We start from the raw sequence: 21,164 nt of genomic DNA, 5'->3' as shown, positions 1-21,164 counted from the left end.
TGGTGGCTTCCGGGTTTGGCAGTTCGTGCATGCACAGAAGTGCCGAATCATGTCGTGCACATGCGCAGATGCTGCACTTCAGGATACACACTGCTCAGGTTGCGAATGGGGCTCCGGAACGGATCCCCTTCGCAACCAGAGGTACCACTGTATTTTACTTTCAGTTTCTAGTCTCTTGCTTCCTGTATATTGGACTTCTGCAGATGTTCTAAAAATTGCTTGGGAAAGTGAAAGAATAGTTAAAAGTTGACACAAAGGGTAAAAATTCAGTTGCTCAGAAAACAGTGAGCAATTTTCCTGTAGCTTTGACCCTTCTGACACAAAAGTAGTGTGTCAGAGAGTTTTTCTGAATATTTTCCCTTTCCACATGTATCCAAAGTTTCATTATAAGATCCTTGTACCTTGAGGGGCATTTGGAAGCTTTATCTAAGGCTATTAGGGAAAATGTGATATTGTAAAACTTCCTCCTAGAATTTGAAGATAGTATTAGGTTAAATTAGCAGTTTTCCTACTTGTGAAATATATTTTACGCATATACTTTAAGAGCATTTCACATTGACTGTCTTTTTTCCGCTTCATGCAGAAGGTGAAAGAGCTTTACCGTCCATACCAAAGTAAGTCTTAATATTTTATTTTCAGAAGTTAAATAATACTTTGACATGTATTAATTTGGGGGTTGTACAGTTAAATACTTTAAATGAAGTTAACCAGCTATTGTTTGGTTCCATTAGTTTTTATTCACCATGTAACTCAAATACACCTGGATAACTCTTGTAGCATCGTAAGGATGGCAAGTGGCATTGTGGGTTCTTGTGGCCTCCATATCTCTTTGTGACCAAACTGCCGCTGGATTAAAATCAAATGCCTTTGGGAAACTCAAATGCACACCTGACAGTAATTTAGTGATGGAATAAGTGCTTTGCTTGATAGGTGGAGTTTGAAGTCTCTTGACATGTGCGTGAGGTGTGACATGTGAAGGCAGCTTTGTGTGTGAGCTAAATTAGGGCAATAGACTTTCCTGTACTATATTTTATTCCATAGAAGAACCATTAAGTGAAATATTTCATTAAATTAATCAGAATATTATGAATGCATACAATGCTGTTCAGATTGTGGGGTTAAAAAGTTGTAATCCCTCCCCTCTCCAGCCTGGCAACTATCCCTGGTGGGTGGGTGTGTATCCCTTCCCCACATTGTTGTTGTTCAGTCGTTCAGTCGTGTCTGACTCTTCGTGACCCCCTGGACCAGAGCACGCCAGGCACGCCTATCCTTCACTGCCTCTCGCAGTTTGGCCAAACTCATGTTAGTAGCTTCGAGAACACTGTCCAACCATCTCACATTATGATAGCTTTATTTTACCTGGGGACATGTGTGTGCATGCACAAAGCACTATTTCTGTAAACTAGAGTAAAAAAAATAAACCCCAAATGATATAGAATCCAAATTTCCTTCCTTCCTTCCTTCCTTCCTTCCTTCCTTCCTTCCTTCCTTCCTTCCATCCATCTATTAAACATGTTAGTTGCTTTATCTGTAACAGGACAACCCAAGAGAGCCAAAAAAAAATATCCCCATCATATATACATTAAAACCTAGAGGAAACAGAAATACATTAAAAACATCCCATACACTAAGGTCCCAGATCGTTAAAGGCCCAAGGCCTGGTTATAGAAGAAAGTTTTTGCTTGGTGCCTACAGATTTATAATGATGGCACCAGGCAAGTTAATATCGCAATAGATTTAGAACATTGGTAGAAATGATGATGCAAAATTTCCCCAGAATAGCTCTATTATTATTGCCACCTTTCTTTTTCTTGTTCCCTTTCAGGCCTCCTTTTGTTCTGATTTGGTATATTCATTTCAATCAAAATAGGTCATCTCCATTTATTTGTGGTCCTAAAATGCAGCATATTCATGATAATGCAAATAGCCTTTGTAGATTATAACTATTGCATGTTGTTAAATAGGCAAGAGAGCTTAACTTTACCTTCAGCCAAATGGCTGAAATATGCCTCATGCAGGGGTGTGAGCCCTTATTTTGGCTCATTACCCCCTCGAACAGGGCCTGAATCCTCAGCACATTGTTTGAGGCTTTTGGTTTCAGGGTTGAGTAATGGCCAGATGGTGACTCAGGCAAGAGCACAATGGGCTGCCAGATTTAACTCCTTGCTGCACTTGGCTCTATTTTGAAATACAGTATATCCCAGGTGCTTAATATATATCTCAAGTGGCTGTAGCCCTGTTAAGTGACAGTATAAAAACAGCTTAAACCGAAAATATTTTACAGCATTTTCCAAAGCTCAGTGGAGATGGGCTAAGGCAAATCTCACAGGGCAGTTGTTTCTGCAAGGCAAGTGCTATGACAAAGAGACCCTGTTGAGAGCGTTAGTCTTTATTGTCCGCAAAGTTCTGAATGTTGTTGTAGTTATGAGGCAGGGAACCTTTGCAGCACTAGTGACATATTCTCACCCCTGCAGCCAGAGGCGAAGCAAGCCCAAGTGGTACCCGGTGCAGATTTTTTTTGTCACACCCCCCCCCACCCCTTCAAGTCACAGTGAGCGTTTTGCATTCCCCCACAATGCTTTGCGGCACCTCATTTGTGGGGGGGCGCAAAACGCTCACTGTGACTTGAAGGGGTGTTGGCGCATGGTACCCCAGGTCCAGGTGGACTGAGTAAAGCAAGCACAGCTAATGCTTTTGCAGTGCTGTGGTGAGTCCTAAGCCCAAAGCCACTGGATTTGCTCTGGCTTGTGCTTGAGGCTCTAGGTGGAGGTGCCAAATGTCACCCCTTGAAGATGGCACCTTTGTGCCCCCTGAGAGGGCAGTGCCCTGGTGAAATGTGTCAGGCTGCTGGGTGAGCCCTGGCTGGGCAGAGCTGTGCTTCTGTGGTTCTTCCCAGCAGGAAGGAAAAAGCAAAGTGTGTGCTGTGTAAGCCAGCTACTGCACTTAAGCAACTTATGAGTTGTGGGGTGGGCATGCTGAGAGTCACCCCCCTCCCCTGGAACCGGGGCGACCCCCCCCCAGCGACACCCCTGCCTGCAGCCTTCGAAGGCCCACATGCCAGTGGTGGGCTGGACCAGAGGCAGAAGTGGGTGGAGCAACAAAGGTAGCTTTTACCTTTGCACAGTAGGCTAGTTCCTACAAATGCTCACATGCCTGTCTCTGTCCTCCATCCAGGCAAACAAGAAGCATTTTCAAGGGCACATTCCTGCAAGGAACAAGCACTTGAGGAAGATGCAAAGTATGACCTGTGAGCCGTATGGGGGCAAGGGGAATGGCTTAGGAGGAAGTATAGATTAGGGAGAGTCCTTAGGGCCACTTTTGGTTCCTGTGGTTTTAGAGGGCCACATTTGGTTCCTCAACCTGAGGTTCTCCACCCCCTTTGCTTGGTGATTTCAGACTGAAGGGATCCTAAGCAAAGCTCTCTGGGTGGACCTGTGTAACAAAGGTGATGGCTATGGTGTTCTTTCCCTTCTGTATTTGGGCTTTCTAGAGGCTGGGAAAGAATTTAGTTCTCTTGACCAGCAACATGCTCAGCCAGTTCTCCAGTTGAAAGAAAACATTTAAGTATTAATGTGTGCTCCTCAATTAGCAGGCTATGCAAGGAGGGGTCTCTCATGTTTAAAGTCCACTCCATGTTTTCTCAGTGGTTGTAGCGTACCATAATCTGAAGCTGTCCCCACCCAGATTTTACTTAGGACTCAAAATGCTCTTCTCTACACAAGCTAGACCAGGTCAATCAGCCACTGAAAGATTCTGGTAGGCTTCAATATAAGTAGTTGTTACTAAAGTTGTAATAAAATCCTGTTCTGCTTAGAGAACTTCTCTGTCGTCCCCCCCCCGGGTCTCCGGAGAATGAATATTTTAACTTCTCTTGCTGCAAATGTAGGAGCCCCTCACCTCCCTCTGGCAGCACACACACAAAATGCTGTGAGGCCACTTGTAACTCCACACTCCCTTTACACAGCATGCTAAATCTAAAGAGGCTTCCTTTTGCTGTGCTTCGTTTTTTATTTCTGCAGTTATATATTTTTGTGTCATAAAACAGTGGTTTTAGCATAGTGTGTGTTACTTTACTGTAGACTGGTAGCTGCAGTTTTGTAGTTCATTGTTGCTCATGATTACCCAGAAATGTCTCACTGAGTTCAGTGGGACTTACTTGCAAGTAAATGTAAAGATTGCAGACTTAATCTGTTTATGAATTGTTCATACTGTTTCATGATTAAATCTCTCTTGATGTACAACCACCACTGAAGTTAATAGATTGATAATGGATAAATTCTTAGCTGCACTAAGCCTACAAAGTCCCCCCCCCCCCCCGGGATGAAATAATATTTAAGAAGGATATGTCCTACATACTTAACAGGAGAGATAATAAGACATGTAATAAAGAGACAACATAGCCCTCTTTCAGATATAAGAAGTAGACACAGTGTTGAATTGGGGTAACACTAAATGAGGATTAGAAGCAATTCAAAATTAAACTCTTGCTTGTTAACCCAGTTTCTTTACAAAGCTATTCTCTTCTGACTTGGTCAAGATGAGTGAAGTTTAAAATTGGCTCCTCATAGCATTCCCTCTACTCTCCCCCCCCCCCCGGTGGATTCATAATGGTAGAGACAACTTTCTGCTCCTCCAAAACTTTTCACTGTAGAAAATGGGTTGGCCCTCCTAATTGCAGGAGGTGCCCTGTTAGAATGAATTCTCTTGAGCTACAATGTACAGCATTCACAGATTTGAACTCTTGTGTTTCAGGCTGGCCAACAACGAGAAGCAAGGAATACGGTCGCATACAGTCTCTGTATCAGGTAGGATCCGCAGGAACTTTGTTTATGAAGACAGTTTTGTTTCGGTAATTTTATATATATTTCTCTGCTGCTAAATATTTTAAAGCCTTTGCTTACTTCCTCACAAAATATCATTGAAGGCTGGGAGGGGGAGGATGTGCTGGGATTTTTTGTTGTTTTTTGTTTAACAAAGGCATCTGCTTATATGAAGCTTAGATGATTTTGCAAAACTCTTTTTAAAAAACTTTTTAATTATTTGACCAACATTTGTGCTGATTTTAAAAGTGATTACAGTACATAATTGAATTGCTTATGTGCAGGTTACTTTTCAACCAGGTGTAGCCAACTGGGTGCCCTCCAGTTACTGCTGAACTACAACTCCCTTTATCCCTGACCAGCCCCTGACTGGAAGGCATCCTGTTGGCTACCCCTGCCTATCATGATTCATGTATGCAAGGGCTACCATAGAGGGGGAATATACAACTCAATGAAAACGCCAATATTTTATATTGTTGCCTTTAATAAAATGTGTGCATGTGCTCTATATCTACACGGATTTAGTCATCAGCAACAGAACTTGATATAGCTGTGAATTACTGGCTTAATAATAAGTGCTCCATTTTAATCTGCTGCAATTCCCTTGTTTGCATGGAGTTGCCAAATACTGGGATTATTTTGGGATCCTTTTCAAACCAGAACATAAAGTAGTGAGCCTTGCTGAGAGGGGAAGATTCAGAGGCTGGACAACTTAGGACTGTTTGGCTGATGCTGTAGTCCAATAGGCAATGTGTTGTATTTAGACATGGGTTAAAATCCTAGCATTGCAGTGGATTCACATGGAGGCTCTAGGCAGGTTGCACCACTTGGAAATAGGTTTGACAAATAGGCGCCGGTGATAATGAGTTTTATCCTTATTTATTATTCTGTTGCTTTTGTCGGTTTGCACATATTTGCTTCAATCTCTGTGTATATAATGTTAATCACTACGTGGCTACTATAAGAGAATTATTGTAACCCAAGAAGCATTGTACATGCTAAAATTGCTGTGGAAATAACAAAAGAAGACCATGATTTAACATGAACACAGTCCTCCCCTACTTCTCTCCCCAAACAAACCAGGAGCAGTAAGCCAAGAACAGGCCTTGGCTACTCCTTGTGGTTTGTTTAGAGAGAAACATGAGCCTGGGTTCAGATGACACAACAAGCCAAGTCTTGTGACTTGTTGCTCCAAGTGCAGCCAGGAGTGGGGGAGGAGTTGACCAAGGGCAAATGCAACCCTGAGGCCAAACCAGATTAGCCACCCCCTGGTTTACTTGTTGTTTTGAGAGGAGAAGGGAAGGAAACACACAGGGATCAGGAGAGAGAATTTGTTCCATCTATGGTGAGGAATTAAAAGGTCTAATTCTGTAAGTTAGCATCAAAGTTGGTCTCAAGTCTTTAAAAACATTAAATCTATAGATGCAACACGTTCATGAATAATGGTTTGTATAACATGGAGAAGTTGGGTGGATAGTGTCAACATGCACATCAAACTGAAGTCTAAGTTTGATTGCTCTATGTACCATTATCTAGACATGAGATTGTACATGCAAGATTATGTTTTTTTTCTGTTCTGGCTCTTTTTTTGTTCCTTTTGGTCAGTCTGCTTTTCACATCAACCTTTTTATTGGCTTGCACAGCTGGATTTAATTACACTTGATTCTTGAAGAAACTATTGGCCAATTTCTTGTTTAAACAGAGAACTCTTATTACAACAATGGAGAGCCAACTGGGAAATCCATCACCACTTCACTAGAGCAGCTTGGATGCATTCTTAAATGTAGCAAAGTCTAAGGAGCACAGGCCAAAACATAGAAGGATAACTTTTAAATCCTTAACAATTCAGCCATTGGGCTGCAGTTTCTAAACTCTTTGTTATGAACCATTAAAGCCCAGTTTGTGTAGAAATATTGGGACAGCTCTAATGACTCATACAGTCCAAATGGTTATTCATACAGATTTTGTTACTACTAACCATTATTTGCACAAAATAATTTCAAGTCATAGTATAGTTCCTTCAGGTTTTGGCATGGGCTGTTGTCGTGTTGAATTCATTCCTCAGAAACAGATTGTTAGTGTGAAAATTATATGGTAGTTTGGGCATAGTATTTTTCAGGGGGAGATGGTCTCTTTGGGTTTTTCTCTAAATGTACCAACTAGCTTCAAAGGAAGTTGTGTTTCATGCAATCACATAAAAGAGGCACACTTTCCCAATGAATACATCTGAATGACACTGAACAATGAAAGCAACAGATGTACACAATGCACAATTAATGTTGGCTTATCTAGCTTAGCAGAGTTTTAACAGCACAAAGTCTAATGTGCAAAACCAGCTGTGGTGATGCCATCCCAAACAGCAGAATGAGAGCTGTCATTTGATATTTAAAGTGTCTTGTAGCCCAAAGACTTAAAGCGAGGCAGGGTTTTATAGACCCTTTGATTTTATCAGCATTGCTCTTCTTTATCGTGTATGAATCCAAGCGTTCTAGAAGTTCTGCAAAAGCTGCCAGCCATTTAAACAACAAGGTCACCAAACAAAAGTATCACTGAAGGGGAAGCGCATGCACAGAATTGCCCTGGTTTCCATGTGGTGTTTACCGTTTGGCCTTGAAATGCTATGTGTGTTCACTCAGTGTAATTTGTAAGTCACAGCCTTAATAGCGTGTGGTATTCAACACATGAAGACGTAAAGAAATTAATCACACCACAGAGCAAAATGTTCCTGTCCCTTCCACCCTCCTTTTTAGGGTACTTCTACAGTGGAGTGGACTAGAATGTCTAAATCTGTCACTGAAGCAGTGTGGCTCTACATGCCAAGCATCTAGATGAAAATAATAATAATCAAATACTGGAATTCTGTTTCTGGTTTCTGCCATTTATTCACAAGCAGCACTACCCTCCAAAGTTACTCATACGGGGAGACAGCGACACATGTTAATCAAGTTGCTCCCTGCCATTCCCCCATCTCCTTAGGGATGAGTAAAGTGTTTTGAGCTGCTTTGGATAGAGCAGAACCATTATTCAGCTTAGCATCTTCTATTTTAACTTGCTGGTTTTTAAATATTATGTTTTTTATGAAATTACATATGAGAGCAATTGTCCTGAATGGCAGTTTATAAATCTTTCAGTAAATAAACATTGCCTTACTCCTTTAGTGTACAGTCATACCTTGGGTTACGGTTGCTTCAGGTTGCATTTTTTCAGATTAAGAACTTCTGGGTTTTGCCGCATGTGCAGAAGCGTTCTGCATGCTTCGCGCATGCACAAAAGCGCCGCTCTGGTTGCAGACTTTTCAGGGTGTGAACGGCACCCCGGAACAGATCGTGTTCGCAACCAGAGGTACCACTGTATTCAAGTTGCTCAGATGCCTTGGTTTTAAGACACTTGTGCAAACCATATATATTATACAGTCCCACGACTAACCTTTTGCAACAAGAGGAAAGCCCAAGGAATGCATGGTCGACTACCTGGTTTTAAAAAGCATAGAATCAGTTTGGTAATCAGGTCCTGTCTGGCACTGAATGAATTAAAAGAAAAATGCACATTGCTGTTGGGAATATTAGTATCCCTGAATAGGGAAAGAATTTTTGCATCTTCAGTACCACACAGTCCTTAGAAGTGATTTAAGAAGGATAAGCAAATGTTGAGCTGCCATCTGTTTCTGGAGATTACTGGAATTTTTCCCCCTGCTGACCATGCTTGAAACATGCTCAGTCTGTCTACTTGTGATAGCTAAGAGAGCAGAGCACTCACATGATTTTTTGATAGCCCACTGCAATTTTTGTCCTGTGAGCTGATTGAGGCCCCTGTCATTCTTGGTTGCCTCAATCAGAAAGAGTGATGCTGCTAAACAGAGTGCAGGAGACAGAGCAAAGTAGAAGAACAGGTTCCAAGGCATGGAGAATGATACAGCTAAACCATATAAGATATTCGACCTCAAAAGGCTTGTGCAAGAATGCCTGTCTTGTCCTGACATCAAAATATATGTAGTGGCAAGGCCAGACATCTCAGAGAGAAAGGCATTCCACCAAGTGGGAGGCCACCACACTGGTGATCATGGAAACTGGGGGTTGGGGGTGGTGGCCCCTGTTCTACTGCATTATGCTTACACTTAAATACACTAGAGCCTTTCCTCATACCCTTTCCCAAACATAATTTGTCAGAGTTTAGAAGGAGAAATGGAAGCATGTGTCTAACTGGTCTGCTGGACTGCTACTTTTTCAGAGGTTTCCTATGCACCTTCCATTTCTGTATTATCAGTGTCCAATCCTCCACTTTCGTGGATCCAAAAGAATTTGGCAGACCTCCTTGTTACGCTCCAGCATATGCTTATGGTTCTTATTATATAAAGGCCAGGGATAAGAAGCTGGAGGTGAAGAAAGACCCCAGGAGCTGAAGTCAGGTTGTACAGAAAGAAGTTTTTGCCTCTTTAGGGCAAAAGAAAATATTCTCACTCCTTATCTTTTACTTAATGATGTGTGAAACATTTGCATTTGTTGTTATTGTGTCCATGTTCATACACACAGTCATGTGAATATCCAGATTTGTTAGGAATTATCAGTTTAGTAATCTGTGCCAGTTCATACACCAAAACGACGTGCTCTGCTCATTGCTGTAAACAAGAGCTTGCAGATGTTGAGCCTTTAACAGTCCCTGTTTGATAAACTTCTTTTCAAAAAGCAAAGTAGAAGTAAAATATGCATTTCTGTAATAATACCCACTGAAAGGAAGGAAAGACAAATTTCATGTAGTTGACTATCCCTTGAAAGGATAAAAATGTAACATTTTAACTTTTACATTCTGGTGTTCATTCCTTGCAGATGTGCTGATGCGTCAATCTTCCGTTGTGTCCAAATAATTTTTCTTTCTTTTTATTTTCCGCTTCTTGGTAAAGGAGTCAATCACTGTCAACATAAAGCAAAGAAAGCCAGGCACTTTCTCCCTTTCGTCTTCTGTTCCCATGAGTCGCCACCTAAGGGTACTACTGCACTGCTCTGCCTTTAGGCTTCCTGACTAACCTGAAAGCTGAACAATACTAACTCTGCTGCGGTTTTGTTCACCTGAGGTTGGAGTAAAATTGTGAAGCAGAGTTCCAAGAATAATCCTGCTGAAATTTTAGAGCATTTCCCCCCAACACACACATGCACACCTCGCAGGAAACATTTTTAACAAGTGTCGATGCTGCCGCCTTTGTACGGAAGTGGTAAACTGTGTAAGCAAAACAATTGGGCAATGCAAGTGAAGAAGCTCTGCAAATCTTTTACTCGGTGGTCCATTTGGGCCAGTATATTCTTGGACCCCTGGTATAGCATGCAGTTTAATGTCATAGAAATTAGTAGCTATTAAAGTGTATTAAGGTCACTTAGGTTAGTAAGTGATTGTGGTAATGCTGTGCATAGGTCTAAGGGCATATGCAGGCATTGCTACTGTAGGATTCTTACTGTGGGACAGGTATTTGCCTTCATGTTAGCATGCTGGACAGGGGGAGGCTCCAGTATCCTCTAATGCAAGAAATTTGCTCAAGGAAGAGAACCAAAAGCATGGCTGAGAGGGGAAGACTTGCACCAATCTAGGATTACTTTTAGCCCCGGGCCGGGAGGATGTAGAGTGTGCCCAAGCCCTGGGTGTTGGTCCTTGACAGATGGGGCTTTGGTGGGGAGTTAAGGGTGAAGAAAGGCAAACTTTCACCATGCCTCTAATGAGCAGGTCTTTGCAGCACATTATCTTTTGAGCTGGTTGGTTAGGAATCTGTTTCTGTAGTTAGTACTAAAATTCTGAACGTGGATTGTATTTAGTAGTTTCAGAATGTGGCATCACATGGCAGCAGATTTTGCAAGCTCAAATTCATACAAGCATTAAATAATAGTAAAAGGGAATGTCTAAATTACAGGACAAGACTTTCGTAAGCATCAGGCCGGTTTGCCCCTTGGGCTTACTCATTCCTTTTATTCTGCTTTCTTGTCCTGTAACAAATTGATGCCACTGGTAATGAAGCACAGCCGCTTAAGTTTCCTTACCCCAAAAAAGTACTTGAAATTTGTACCACCATGTTGTTTGCTTGCATTTTGTCCTATGCTGTGAAGAATTAGACCCCTGGATTCCAGTGAGCTCCCTTAATTTCCTCTTCCTTTATCAGATCTCTTTTGAGCTAGGCATGTAAGATGACTGCATAAGATTTTGCTATTCTGTTTGACTTTCCTGTGATTTTAATACTATATCTTCCCATTTCTTTCCCCTTTTGTCCCTCCCCTTCCCTGCATTTCTCTCTCTCTCTCTCTTTGCATGCCACCCGGATCAACAGATGAAATTAGTGGGGACGGTAATATGTGGTTATATATCTATACCTATTTCAGTCTGTCTGTCACTAACATGCATTTTACAGCCCCTTATGCTGATCTACTGCTAAAGTCATTTTTTTAAAAAAATCAAAGTAGTCCTAAGGCTGGCTTGTATGTCTTTCTACTCCACAGTGTCACGCAGAACAAAGTGCTATATAAGTTGTTTGTTTGTTTGTCTTTAAACCCTTCAGATGAGTGCTGAAGTTGGCTTTACGTTAAATGTGACTGCTGTTCCAAATGATAGTTATGCATCTACATTCCCTTCCCTTCTCAGAAACATCTAGTGTTTCCTACCTCACGTCTTGACATCACAGTGGCCTGAAGCTGGAACTGGGGGAGGGATATTACACTAGCATTTATGGAGAGCAAGCAGGAAACTAGATGTGCAACTGCTTATCTAGCTTAATTCCAAAAGGAGAATTTCCACGCACACCCCAAATGTACTCGCTGAACCTGAAATACTGAGAGTTCAATAACAATATCTTAAACAGCAGCCAGTGAAGAGCTGCATTTCTTTACATTAGACGGCTTCTTTAAAACTGGCCCCATCTGCTGGTGCTAGGCCCTACTGCCTGACGTGCCTGAGTCACTATTAAGGCTCTGCAATTCCTAGGCCTTCCAAAATGAAGAATTGCTTATATTTGCTATAGCATAATAGCAGGATCAGAGAAAACTAAACGTTTTTCTTTCCAGTGCAAGTAATTTGTCTCCCTGGGGTGAATACGAATTCTCCAATTCGTGAAAGAGAAAAGTAAAATAACCAGGGGGAAATGGAATGGTCTGTTGTACTCTCTCTCTCTCTCTCTCTCTCTCTCACACACACACACACACACACACAGAGAGAGAGAGAGAGAGAGACTTTAGATACTGTAGCCATCTTAATCATCCTTCAAATGCTGAACACATCATTCTTTTTAGAGGGTCTGCAGTGTTGGGGCTTCCTTTGCTCTCCATTACGCTAGAACAGCACCTATGCAAGGAAGGGGTCGCGATGTCTGGTTTTGGAAACATCCTTTTGATTATGATGCCAGGCAAAAGCAGCCACGTGGCCCCATTCGACAGGGTGTCTTGTAGAGATGTGCTGCTAGAATTGGCTATATCCTTTCTGCATTGTTTTCCTCTGCACAGAGTGAAACTGTGTAAGATTAATAAAGTGAAAGCAAAATAATACCAAGCAGATAAAGCATGCTTTATTTCTCTTTATTGGGAAAGTATGCCCATAGCTTTTAAAATAAGCTTTTATATGGGTAATGCTACATGTTCAGGGTTGCGCAATGTTCAGCCATAATCCTATTGTGAGGATAGCATCCTATTCCCACTATGCTAAACCTACTTATTGATGAATAAATCTGCAATCCTAACCCCACTTACCTAGGAGTAAGCCCCATTGAATTCAACAGGACATACTGCTGAGTAGACACCATGACAGCTGCTGCTGCTGCTTCTATCTGCACTTTAATTTAGAGACAGCAGCAACTAATGATTAAGTGCTGGGCTGTGCAAAGCAGGAAACAGCGAAGGTGGATTTTTATTCTATGTATCATGTTAGCATGCTGCCATTCCCCAAGGAACTCAGGGGTTACGTGGGGTTATATTTGTTTATCCTCTCATCAACAATGTGAGGAAGGTTAAGCTGAGATAGAGCCTGGGTTGTAGGCTGCCCAGTGAACTTCATGGCTTGGAAACAATTTTAACCTGAGTTTCTCACATCCAGTCATAAGGTTTTAGTCACTACACTACACCGCAAGAACGGAAAGTAAATTAACAAATAGAACAGGAAATCTCTAGCAATTATGCTTTTGAGAGAATCTGGATATGGGTGAGCATTTGAATTGTTTACTGAGAGCCAGAGAGGGTTGTTTTTGGGGGGGCGGGGGGAGATGATACAGCAAAGTGAAGGGAAGGAAGTGGTAGAACTTGGGAACAGATCAAATGAAGGAGAAGCAGTTTTTACCACTGAGATGTGAGATTTGGTGGAGAGAGGCTTTGAGTATCAATTCCTTCCAGTAGCACCTTAGTTGCTTGGTTGGTCTCTAAGGTGCTACTGGAAGAATTTTTTTTATTTTTATTTTGTTCTGAGTATCAGAAAACAGATAGTGGAGGGAGCTGAAGCTTTGAACAAGTGGGAGGACTGAGCATAAAGAAAGGTGTGGTCAGCCTTTATAGCGAGCCACTTAAATTAATCTGCTCCATTCACAATTGATATTCCCGCTGTTTTTTTTTGGGGGGGGCAGTATATTCATTCAAAAAATAACTGGTGAAGAGTTTTCAGAGGAGCACTTAAGCTTGGCCAGGATATGTTCACCGGAGTTTGGAGGTTGAGAAGGGACAGGGTTTGGTGCCCCAGAATTGTTCATCACACAAGTATCATCTCAAGGGGAAACCATTGGCACTTTCTCACCAGCAAGTTTTTAGAACAGTAGCTTATGTACCCTATTGTGTTTTTGAACCTTTTATAAACATGCAGTGTTTGTAATGAATAGTTAATGAACAGATGAGCAGGTGTTTTTTGAAATTGTGGTCTAAACATACTGATTTTGTAGAGGAGCCTTGGGGTGAGAGTGCAGGCTTTCAGATATTTATCCCAGTTAGTGAGCAAGAATGTGTGAGTCTTCCTCTGCTTTCTGCTCCTTTCTAGAGGTCTTAAGAAATCACTGGCAGGAATGGAATAGATTTGGCATGATAGGAATCATAGAATTGTAGAATTGGAATGGACCTTGGTCATCTAGTCCAACCCCCTGCAATAGAGAATATGCATCTGTCCCATTAGTGGATTGAACCTGCAACCTTGGCTTTATCAGCACCACACTCTAACCAACTGAGCTATCCAAGCCCAAGGCAGATTTATATAAACATACTTGCCACTCTTAGTTCCCAGTGAACTACTTCTGAGTATTGTAAGCATCTGTCTCTCTTGGAAGACAATGGAGGAATGCACCATTGGGGTGAAGCACCTGCTGTGGCTGTAGAAGCTGATATAGGAGAGACATGTTTTGTTGCAGCTGGGGCAGATGAGGGTGTTTGGTTGTGCTACTGCAGATGTACCATGGCGTTTCTTCTCTCTGCGCTCCTCCCAGCGGTCATTTCTCCTCTGGTCACTGCTATGGGTGCATGACCTGACTGTCTCCAGGCACTGCAGTCGTCTGCAAGTGATTCCCACACAGCAGGGTTGGTAGCACATAGTTGGTCTGGCAACGGGCCTGGTGCCACTCTTATAATTAATGTTACTTAGTTCCCATTGAATTACTTCTGTATAAATTTTGAATAAATATAAGCCATCAAATTCATTTGCAGGTGGAATTTACAATTATTATTTATTAAATCTGTATACTGCCCTTCATCTCAGGGCAGTTCACAAAATTAAAATACAAGATTAATAATACAACATACACAATGCAGAATAAAAACAAAAACAAACCTTCAGCCCCCTTCCCCGTACCCTGTCCCCTGTCCCACAAACAATTCAAAATGTAATAGGATGTTAATCAGCAAGATTGGTTGAAGAGGATGTTTCCCCTGGGGCCTAAAGGTATATAATGAAGGTGCCAGCCGAACCTCCATGGAAAGACTATTCCACAAATGGGGAGCTACTGCAGAAAAGGCCTGTTCTTACATTGCCATCTTCTGGATCACTCGTGAAAGAGGCACATTAAGATGATGAAGATGATGATTTCAGGGTCCATAGGGTCATACGGAGAGAGGCGGTCCTTGGGGTATTGCAGTTCTGAGCCTTTTAAGGTCAAAATCAGCCCTTCAAAATTGTGCCCAGCCAGTGCAGTCAGGCCAGGCTTGGTATAATATGCTCAAACTGTCTGGCCCCCGTGAGCAACCTGGCTACCTCAGTCGTTTCATGTAGATGTACAATCAATCTTTCTGTTTTCTGTTTTGTTTTAAGGGAACAGATCACTCCATAGTGTGCTAGACTGAAACTAAACATCAGACTCTTGCTGCTAGTGGATCCTGCATCCTCAAATTGTTAATAATGCATAAGATATACAAAGTTCTTGCTTGTTTGCACCTCTTAGAAAGGGTCTTGATTTATAGTCCTGTCCCACACCATTGGATTATAATGGGCCTTGTAGTTGGAGATTTCAATTGATGATACAGACAGGACTTAATTCATATTTTGACTAATAGAACTAAATAGGGGAACTGTCTACTATTTAATAAAAGATGCATTCAAATTGTCTCTAATGTCTGAAAAACAAGTCTGTGTGGTGTAATGTAGTAGGCAATGAGATCATCTTCATTTCCATGAATAACTTTGTGCATGGGGAAGCTTTAGTCATGGTGGCCTAAGCAGATTTGTGTGAAGGTTGACAAGGCTACAGGTTTTTGCTTTTTAAATGGGAAAGGGAGCAGTATCCCTACCCCCCCTCCCAAAATGTCAATCCTCCTATAAACTCTCGTGATTCTTTCTTTTCAGAAACAGATGACTATGCAGAGATTATAGATGAAGAAGATACTTATACCATGCCCTCAAGTAAGTAAACTGTTCATTCTGGAGTTTGTCATATTCATAAACATCAGAACAGCAATCAGCAAGCCGTTTGCAATTAAGCCAGTTCAGATCCATTGGCTTCAGTTTAGTTTAATTGGTTTTAGGTAGCTTGTGGGTCAGGAGATCAGTACATTTCAAAATCGGATGGCTTTAAAAGAGAAGTGTTGTGGGCAAGAATATTCTTATAGGATTTACATTCTGTTTTCTTCTTCTTTCTGTGCTTGATTCATGAAACAAAGCTAACAATGAAAGACCCTAGTAGATTGGGGGGGGGGGGCGAACCCATCAGATTAGAAAATGAAGAGCTGTAGACACCGAGTAAACCATTAAAATTTTAAATGCATGAGGAAAAACTTTGTGTGGTATATCTGTTGTTAGCTTGTACCATTTCTAGGGGAGCGCTCAAAAGAGTTGAATGATTTCCCCACATTGGACGGATGCAACTAGCATACCACTGAGGAAGTTTTGGTAGCAGACCAAGTTTATATGTTAAAGGAGTATTTGGGGGGAGCATTCAATCGCCTGAATCCCGCCTGCAGTCTGAAATAAAGCCCAGTGACAAATGGCATTGCATTAATGGGGCTTCTGCTTGGCTGCTTTAGTGCTGAATTCAGTCTTGGATATTGCGGCACTGGTCGACTTCAGAACTTGCCTAGACAAGCCATGTCCATGGGTGCTTCTGCCTCTTCCCTCTTTTTTTTAAATTTCCTTTTGTGAGACCAGATGTGTGCTAGCCCCTGGAAGTATCAGTTTGCTTAAAACCACAAGTGCAAGTTTTCAGCCTCCTCCCCTCACGAAGGAGGGGAAATGGCTGTGTGAACTGCTGAACTTGCATCTATGTATGCCACCCTGGAAGGACGTGAATGTAATAAATAAAAACCCCTTGCAGGGTTGGGTGGGGTTTGGTTGGATGCTTCTATTGTTTTTGGCCATAGTGATGAGAGAGGGTAGATCTCAGAAATGAGCACTGCATATTCTGCAGCCCTGTCCTAAAACGTGCTGCACTTTGCAAATAAAGGCTGGGAACAGGGATTACCAATGACATCTTTGCCTCTCTTGGGTCATGAAGATGGTGGCAAAAAGAAATTCAGATTTTATACTTTGTGGGGCTCACACTAAATTAATATACAAAGTCTCTGTGTCTGTGGGTTTCAAATACTAGAAGTATTTTCCAAATGTTTTATGAATTTGAAAAAGCTATTTCTAAGGAAGTGTTTGATTTTTCTCTTAATTGCACTGCAGAAAGCTATGGAATAGATGAAGGTAACAGGAGATCCTTTAATAATCTCTGTGCTTGCAACTTTGGAATGATGTGATGGTGTTTTTTTTTAAAAAAAAAAACTTGACTTTATTAATATAAAATATTAATTAGCTTGATTGTGAGAATTTGGCCAATATATTTGATAGCTTTGGGATTTTAAAGAGGACAATGCATTAGTCAATTAAAAAAATGTGTAGGACATATTAAGCCCATTTTTATCGTGTGAGCTATCCTCGTGTTACAAATACTGTAAATGAAGTCTTATAGAATAAGATCTAAAGTACTTGTTAGTTGTTTTGGAGGTAGCTGGCAGCGGAAATGAGAAATACAGCATGTTTCCAAGTAAATAAATGAATTGATTGGAGATACATTACTTCATGCTCTAGGAAACCACTGGTTTTCTTAGGAATATGCAGTAAACTATAGAAAAAAGTAATAAATAATGCACAATCTCGTTATGTCAATTTTGCATCAAATATCACCAGAATTTAGGTGTTGATTTTGATTTTGTAAATAATCTGGTTCTTTTTACGATCTCCTTCCTTGCACCTCTTTAAAAATACTCCAGGCTGATTTGGTATTTAACAGTGCAATCCTGTGAATATTTACTTGGAAGTAGGTCTCACTTGGGTCAGTGGAACTTACTCTCAGGTAATTGTGCATAGGATTCCAGCCTCAGGCATCCAAAAGACAATATAGCAGAGAACTCTTAAACATACTGTTTATGGAGGCTAACCCATATAATCTAGGCTACTTGCATTTCTTTCCATGTGGTCTTGTAGGTCATAATCCAATTAAGGTGTTTTAATTATATTTATTGCATTAATAATAACTAAACACATTGGAACTAATTCAGTACGTCTGGATTTCACAGCATTCTTTTCAGGGTTTTCATTCAAACAGTTGTTTAAGAGGATTCTGCTGTGCAGACCGTATTTTTATAGATTGCGTGCAGCAAGTTCTAATCTGTTTTTCAAATGCCAATCATTTGTGCGGCTTACTTTTGAATTTTTTGGCATCTTGTGGATTATTTCAGCTGAAAGCTTTTCATCAGTAGATTGACATTTAAATGGATTCTGTTTCAATAGCCAGGGATTATGAGATTCAGAGAGAACGGATTGAACTGGGACGCTGCATTGGTGAAGGGCAGTTTGGAGATGTTCATCAAGGAGTTTACGTGACCCCAGTAGGTATCCTCAATGTTTTCATACTTTTTCACAAAGTGTATTCTCTTTCTTGTAATTATGTGTTCTGTGAAAACTCTGTGTTTCATATAAATTTGGTGGATAAACATTTATTTTATCCAGTAAGAGTAGTGAAAGAATCGCAGAACTGTAGAGTTGGAAATGACCCCCTGCAATGCAGGAATGTATTATAGCTGTCCCATATGGGGATTTAACCCCCCACCTTGGTGTTATCAGCACCATGCTCTAACCAAGAATTACAAAGGAGATTCACCACCTTAGTCTGGAGCCAACCTCTGAGCTGGGAAGTGAAATATCATTCTGTCTTACTGCTTCACATGGGTTGGCAGGGTTAGAATTCTTTAGTGTGGGCTTTCTGATTATTTGTGGATCCTTCATTATTAGTGCATGACATGTGCCTTCATTCGTATTCATGAACTTGTATTTGAAGAAGCTGGAAGTTTATGGTACTTTGTAAGTCAAAGGGTACAGGGCAGGACAGTAGTTCTTCAACACCACATTTTTGGATCTACCCGGGGAGAGGAGAGAGAGAGAATTTTACATATAATGTGGCTAAATGTTGCTCATGTTAATCTGCCCAAGCCTACATGTTCGTACCTATGTTTTCAAATAAGTTAGAAGCAGCCCTTTTAATTCATTGTCCGTCAAAATATTTGTTTGATATCATACACAGCCTACTGTTACTGCTGTACATTTCACACAAAATTTGAGGTAATTTGTATACAGGTTCTGTCCCCCGCCGCTGCCAGCATATGCAAAATCACATAAAATGGGGAGAACCCTGGGGAGTCCTTCTGGTCTGGGGAGGATTTCCTTGCAAGGTGTGCAGATATAAATAGATATTTGGGTTTAAAGTGTGTGTGCACGCTTGCTTGGGTGCAGACACGGAGACACATACATGCTGTGGCAGGGGGAGTTTTTCATCACTTACTAAAAGCTGTGTCAGTTTGATTTCTCATTTTCTTTGGACAAAGGTGGAGGAATCACCCAGAAATGTACCAGTGGATGCTAGTCTGCCTCCAAAATGACTCACATGCGCTGTGTTTTTTCAAAACTATTAGAATGCTTAGCAATGTTTTGTTGCAAATATGTTTTTAAAAACATTTAAGATGCGTTCCATGCAACATTGTTAGAAACAACATTGACAGTGTATATGAATTAATTGAATGAAAATATACACTTGTAACTTACCATGATTTTTTGAAAAAATAAAAATCATTTCTCATAGTTGTTGGTTATAGTTCTAAAGAAACAAATATTCACAGGAGGTGACCATCATTTTTACAATGTGGTTTTTCTGTCTTGCAGGAAAACCCTGCCATGGCGGTTGCAATCAAAACGTGTAAAAACTGCACCTCAGACAGTGTGCGAGAGAAATTCTTACAAGAAGCCTGTAAGTTGTAAAATCACTTCCTCTTTACATTTCAGAAAGCCGAGGTGGGGAAATTTAAGATGCTCTTAGAATTCTGAGGTCCCTGCTTCTATTCAATTATCTTTTTTTGAGAGCAAGTTTTCTAGCCTTCATTCTTCATTATGTTGAAAACATAGCAGCATTAAATGATGAATTTTCAGAGTCAGAGGCAGGTAAATCATGGCCCAAATTCATCATGAAAGCTGTAAGCTGACTTAACTTTTAGTTTCAGGGTGGTTTGTGTACTTAATGTTCAGAGTAGTAAGTATTTCATATTTTTACCATATCAGCAATTTTATAGCACTTGTGAAGTGCCATTTTTGTGTGTGTCTGTGCTTGCAACATCTCTGGTAGGTCATTGCAGCACACATTTTATTAACAGGGGAACAGAACCTGTGGCCAGGTAGAAAGTGAACTGTATCACCACAATTTCATGTAGCTTGCATATTATGAGACAGACCAATTCTGGTTCATGCTGCTGACAAATTGAACCATTTGCGGCATGTTGAAGTTGTTACCCCAGCTTTTTCTGGGTTCCAAGCCAATGTCTCTGTTTTTAATAAAGCAATGCCTCAATTTTGAAAATAAATGTGGGAGCAACTAAAGAGGCAATGTGGCCATATGCATTCACATTTTCCAGAAAGGGGGCCTTGGCTTCTTTACAGTTTATAATGTGGTATAATGAGAGGGCAGCAAATAACACCAATATGCCTCAGAGTAGCTTCCACTACCTAAAGCTACTTTTTCCATGCTTTAAGCATAACCAAAGTTTGGCTCATGCCTCAGGGGTTGCATAGATGTATAAATTTTGTTTTTTTAGAAAAAAAACTTTGCATTATTTTGAGCTTTACGTTCTTTGACAGATTTGTGCAATTACTCTGTTCCATTGCCATCAACCCTACATTAACTTGAAGTAGGGTTTTGCTTACTGTATGCAGATATATGCACACACAAATTGTTTTTAAGGCCACATATTTGAATTACTCTGATACCAATGTACACATAAAACCCTGAATTGCATATCAACCCAAATGTATGGCTTAGCTCAGCTTGAGAAGCCGGAGTTTCACTTTTTTATTTTCTAGCTGAATCTGCTGATACCAGAAATCAGGATTCTGCTGATATTAGAAATGACTCAAGTACTTTCTCATACTTTCCATCTGTGTGTAGAAAAAACACACCTCAGTTTGCTCATTTGAGAAAGGCCATGGAGTTCCACACTTGGTTGTCTTGATTTTCAGTTCTTTCCTGCTTCTCCCCCCCCCCCCCAACTAACTTGGAATTAGATGCTGAATTTGGGGAAAGCTTTGCTTAAAATGAAACTGGAGGCACCTTGGATTGGGCCCAGAAATGAATTGGCAGCCAGTACAGCTGTTTTAAAACAGGGGTTATGTGAGATCTGGAAGAAACCACAACCAGCAATCTAGCTGTAAAGACATTGCAGTGTTGGACGCCAGTGGTCCTTGTCAGGAATAACACTGTTCTCCTCACCCCCACATAATCTAGCAACTCTTCAAAACCTAGACATATAGAAGGTGTGGATTTGATTCATAAATCTAAGATTTCAATAAAAAGTTTAAACAGAGGAATAACACATATAATTTGTAACTGCGGGAAAAGCATAA

General features: G+C 40.9%; 1 protein-coding gene across 16 annotated transcripts in view; it reads left to right on the top strand.

The window, feature by feature from the left end:
• The window catches only part of PTK2 (protein tyrosine kinase 2), a 175,594-nt gene that overhangs the window by 109,003 nt on the left and 45,427 nt on the right, over window positions 1-21,164 (top strand). For 6 of the 16 annotated variants that reach the window (XM_033155919.1, XM_033155920.1, XM_033155909.1 and 3 more), the window contains 8 exons: window positions 584-614; window positions 4,753-4,805; window positions 9,718-9,801; window positions 11,125-11,142; window positions 15,588-15,644; window positions 16,905-16,925; window positions 18,012-18,109; window positions 19,437-19,521. In XM_033155919.1, coding sequence (XP_033011810.1) covers window positions 584-614; window positions 4,753-4,805; window positions 9,718-9,801; window positions 11,125-11,142; window positions 15,588-15,644; window positions 16,905-16,925; window positions 18,012-18,109; window positions 19,437-19,521 — 447 coding nt within the window. The remainder of the gene's footprint in view (window positions 1-583; window positions 615-4,752; window positions 4,806-9,717; window positions 9,802-11,124; window positions 11,143-15,587; window positions 15,645-16,904; window positions 16,926-18,011; window positions 18,110-19,436; window positions 19,522-21,164) is intronic. The other 10 variants (XM_033155922.1, XM_033155918.1, XM_033155916.1 and 7 more) reach the window with 5 other exon arrangements.

This window comes from Lacerta agilis, chromosome 7, assembly GCF_009819535.1.
Source record: "Lacerta agilis isolate rLacAgi1 chromosome 7, rLacAgi1.pri, whole genome shotgun sequence".
NCBI classification, from domain to species: Eukaryota; Metazoa; Chordata; class Lepidosauria; order Squamata; family Lacertidae; genus Lacerta; species Lacerta agilis.
The sequence above is the reverse complement of the archived record's forward strand: the minus strand, read 5'-3'. Positions and strand labels throughout refer to the sequence as shown.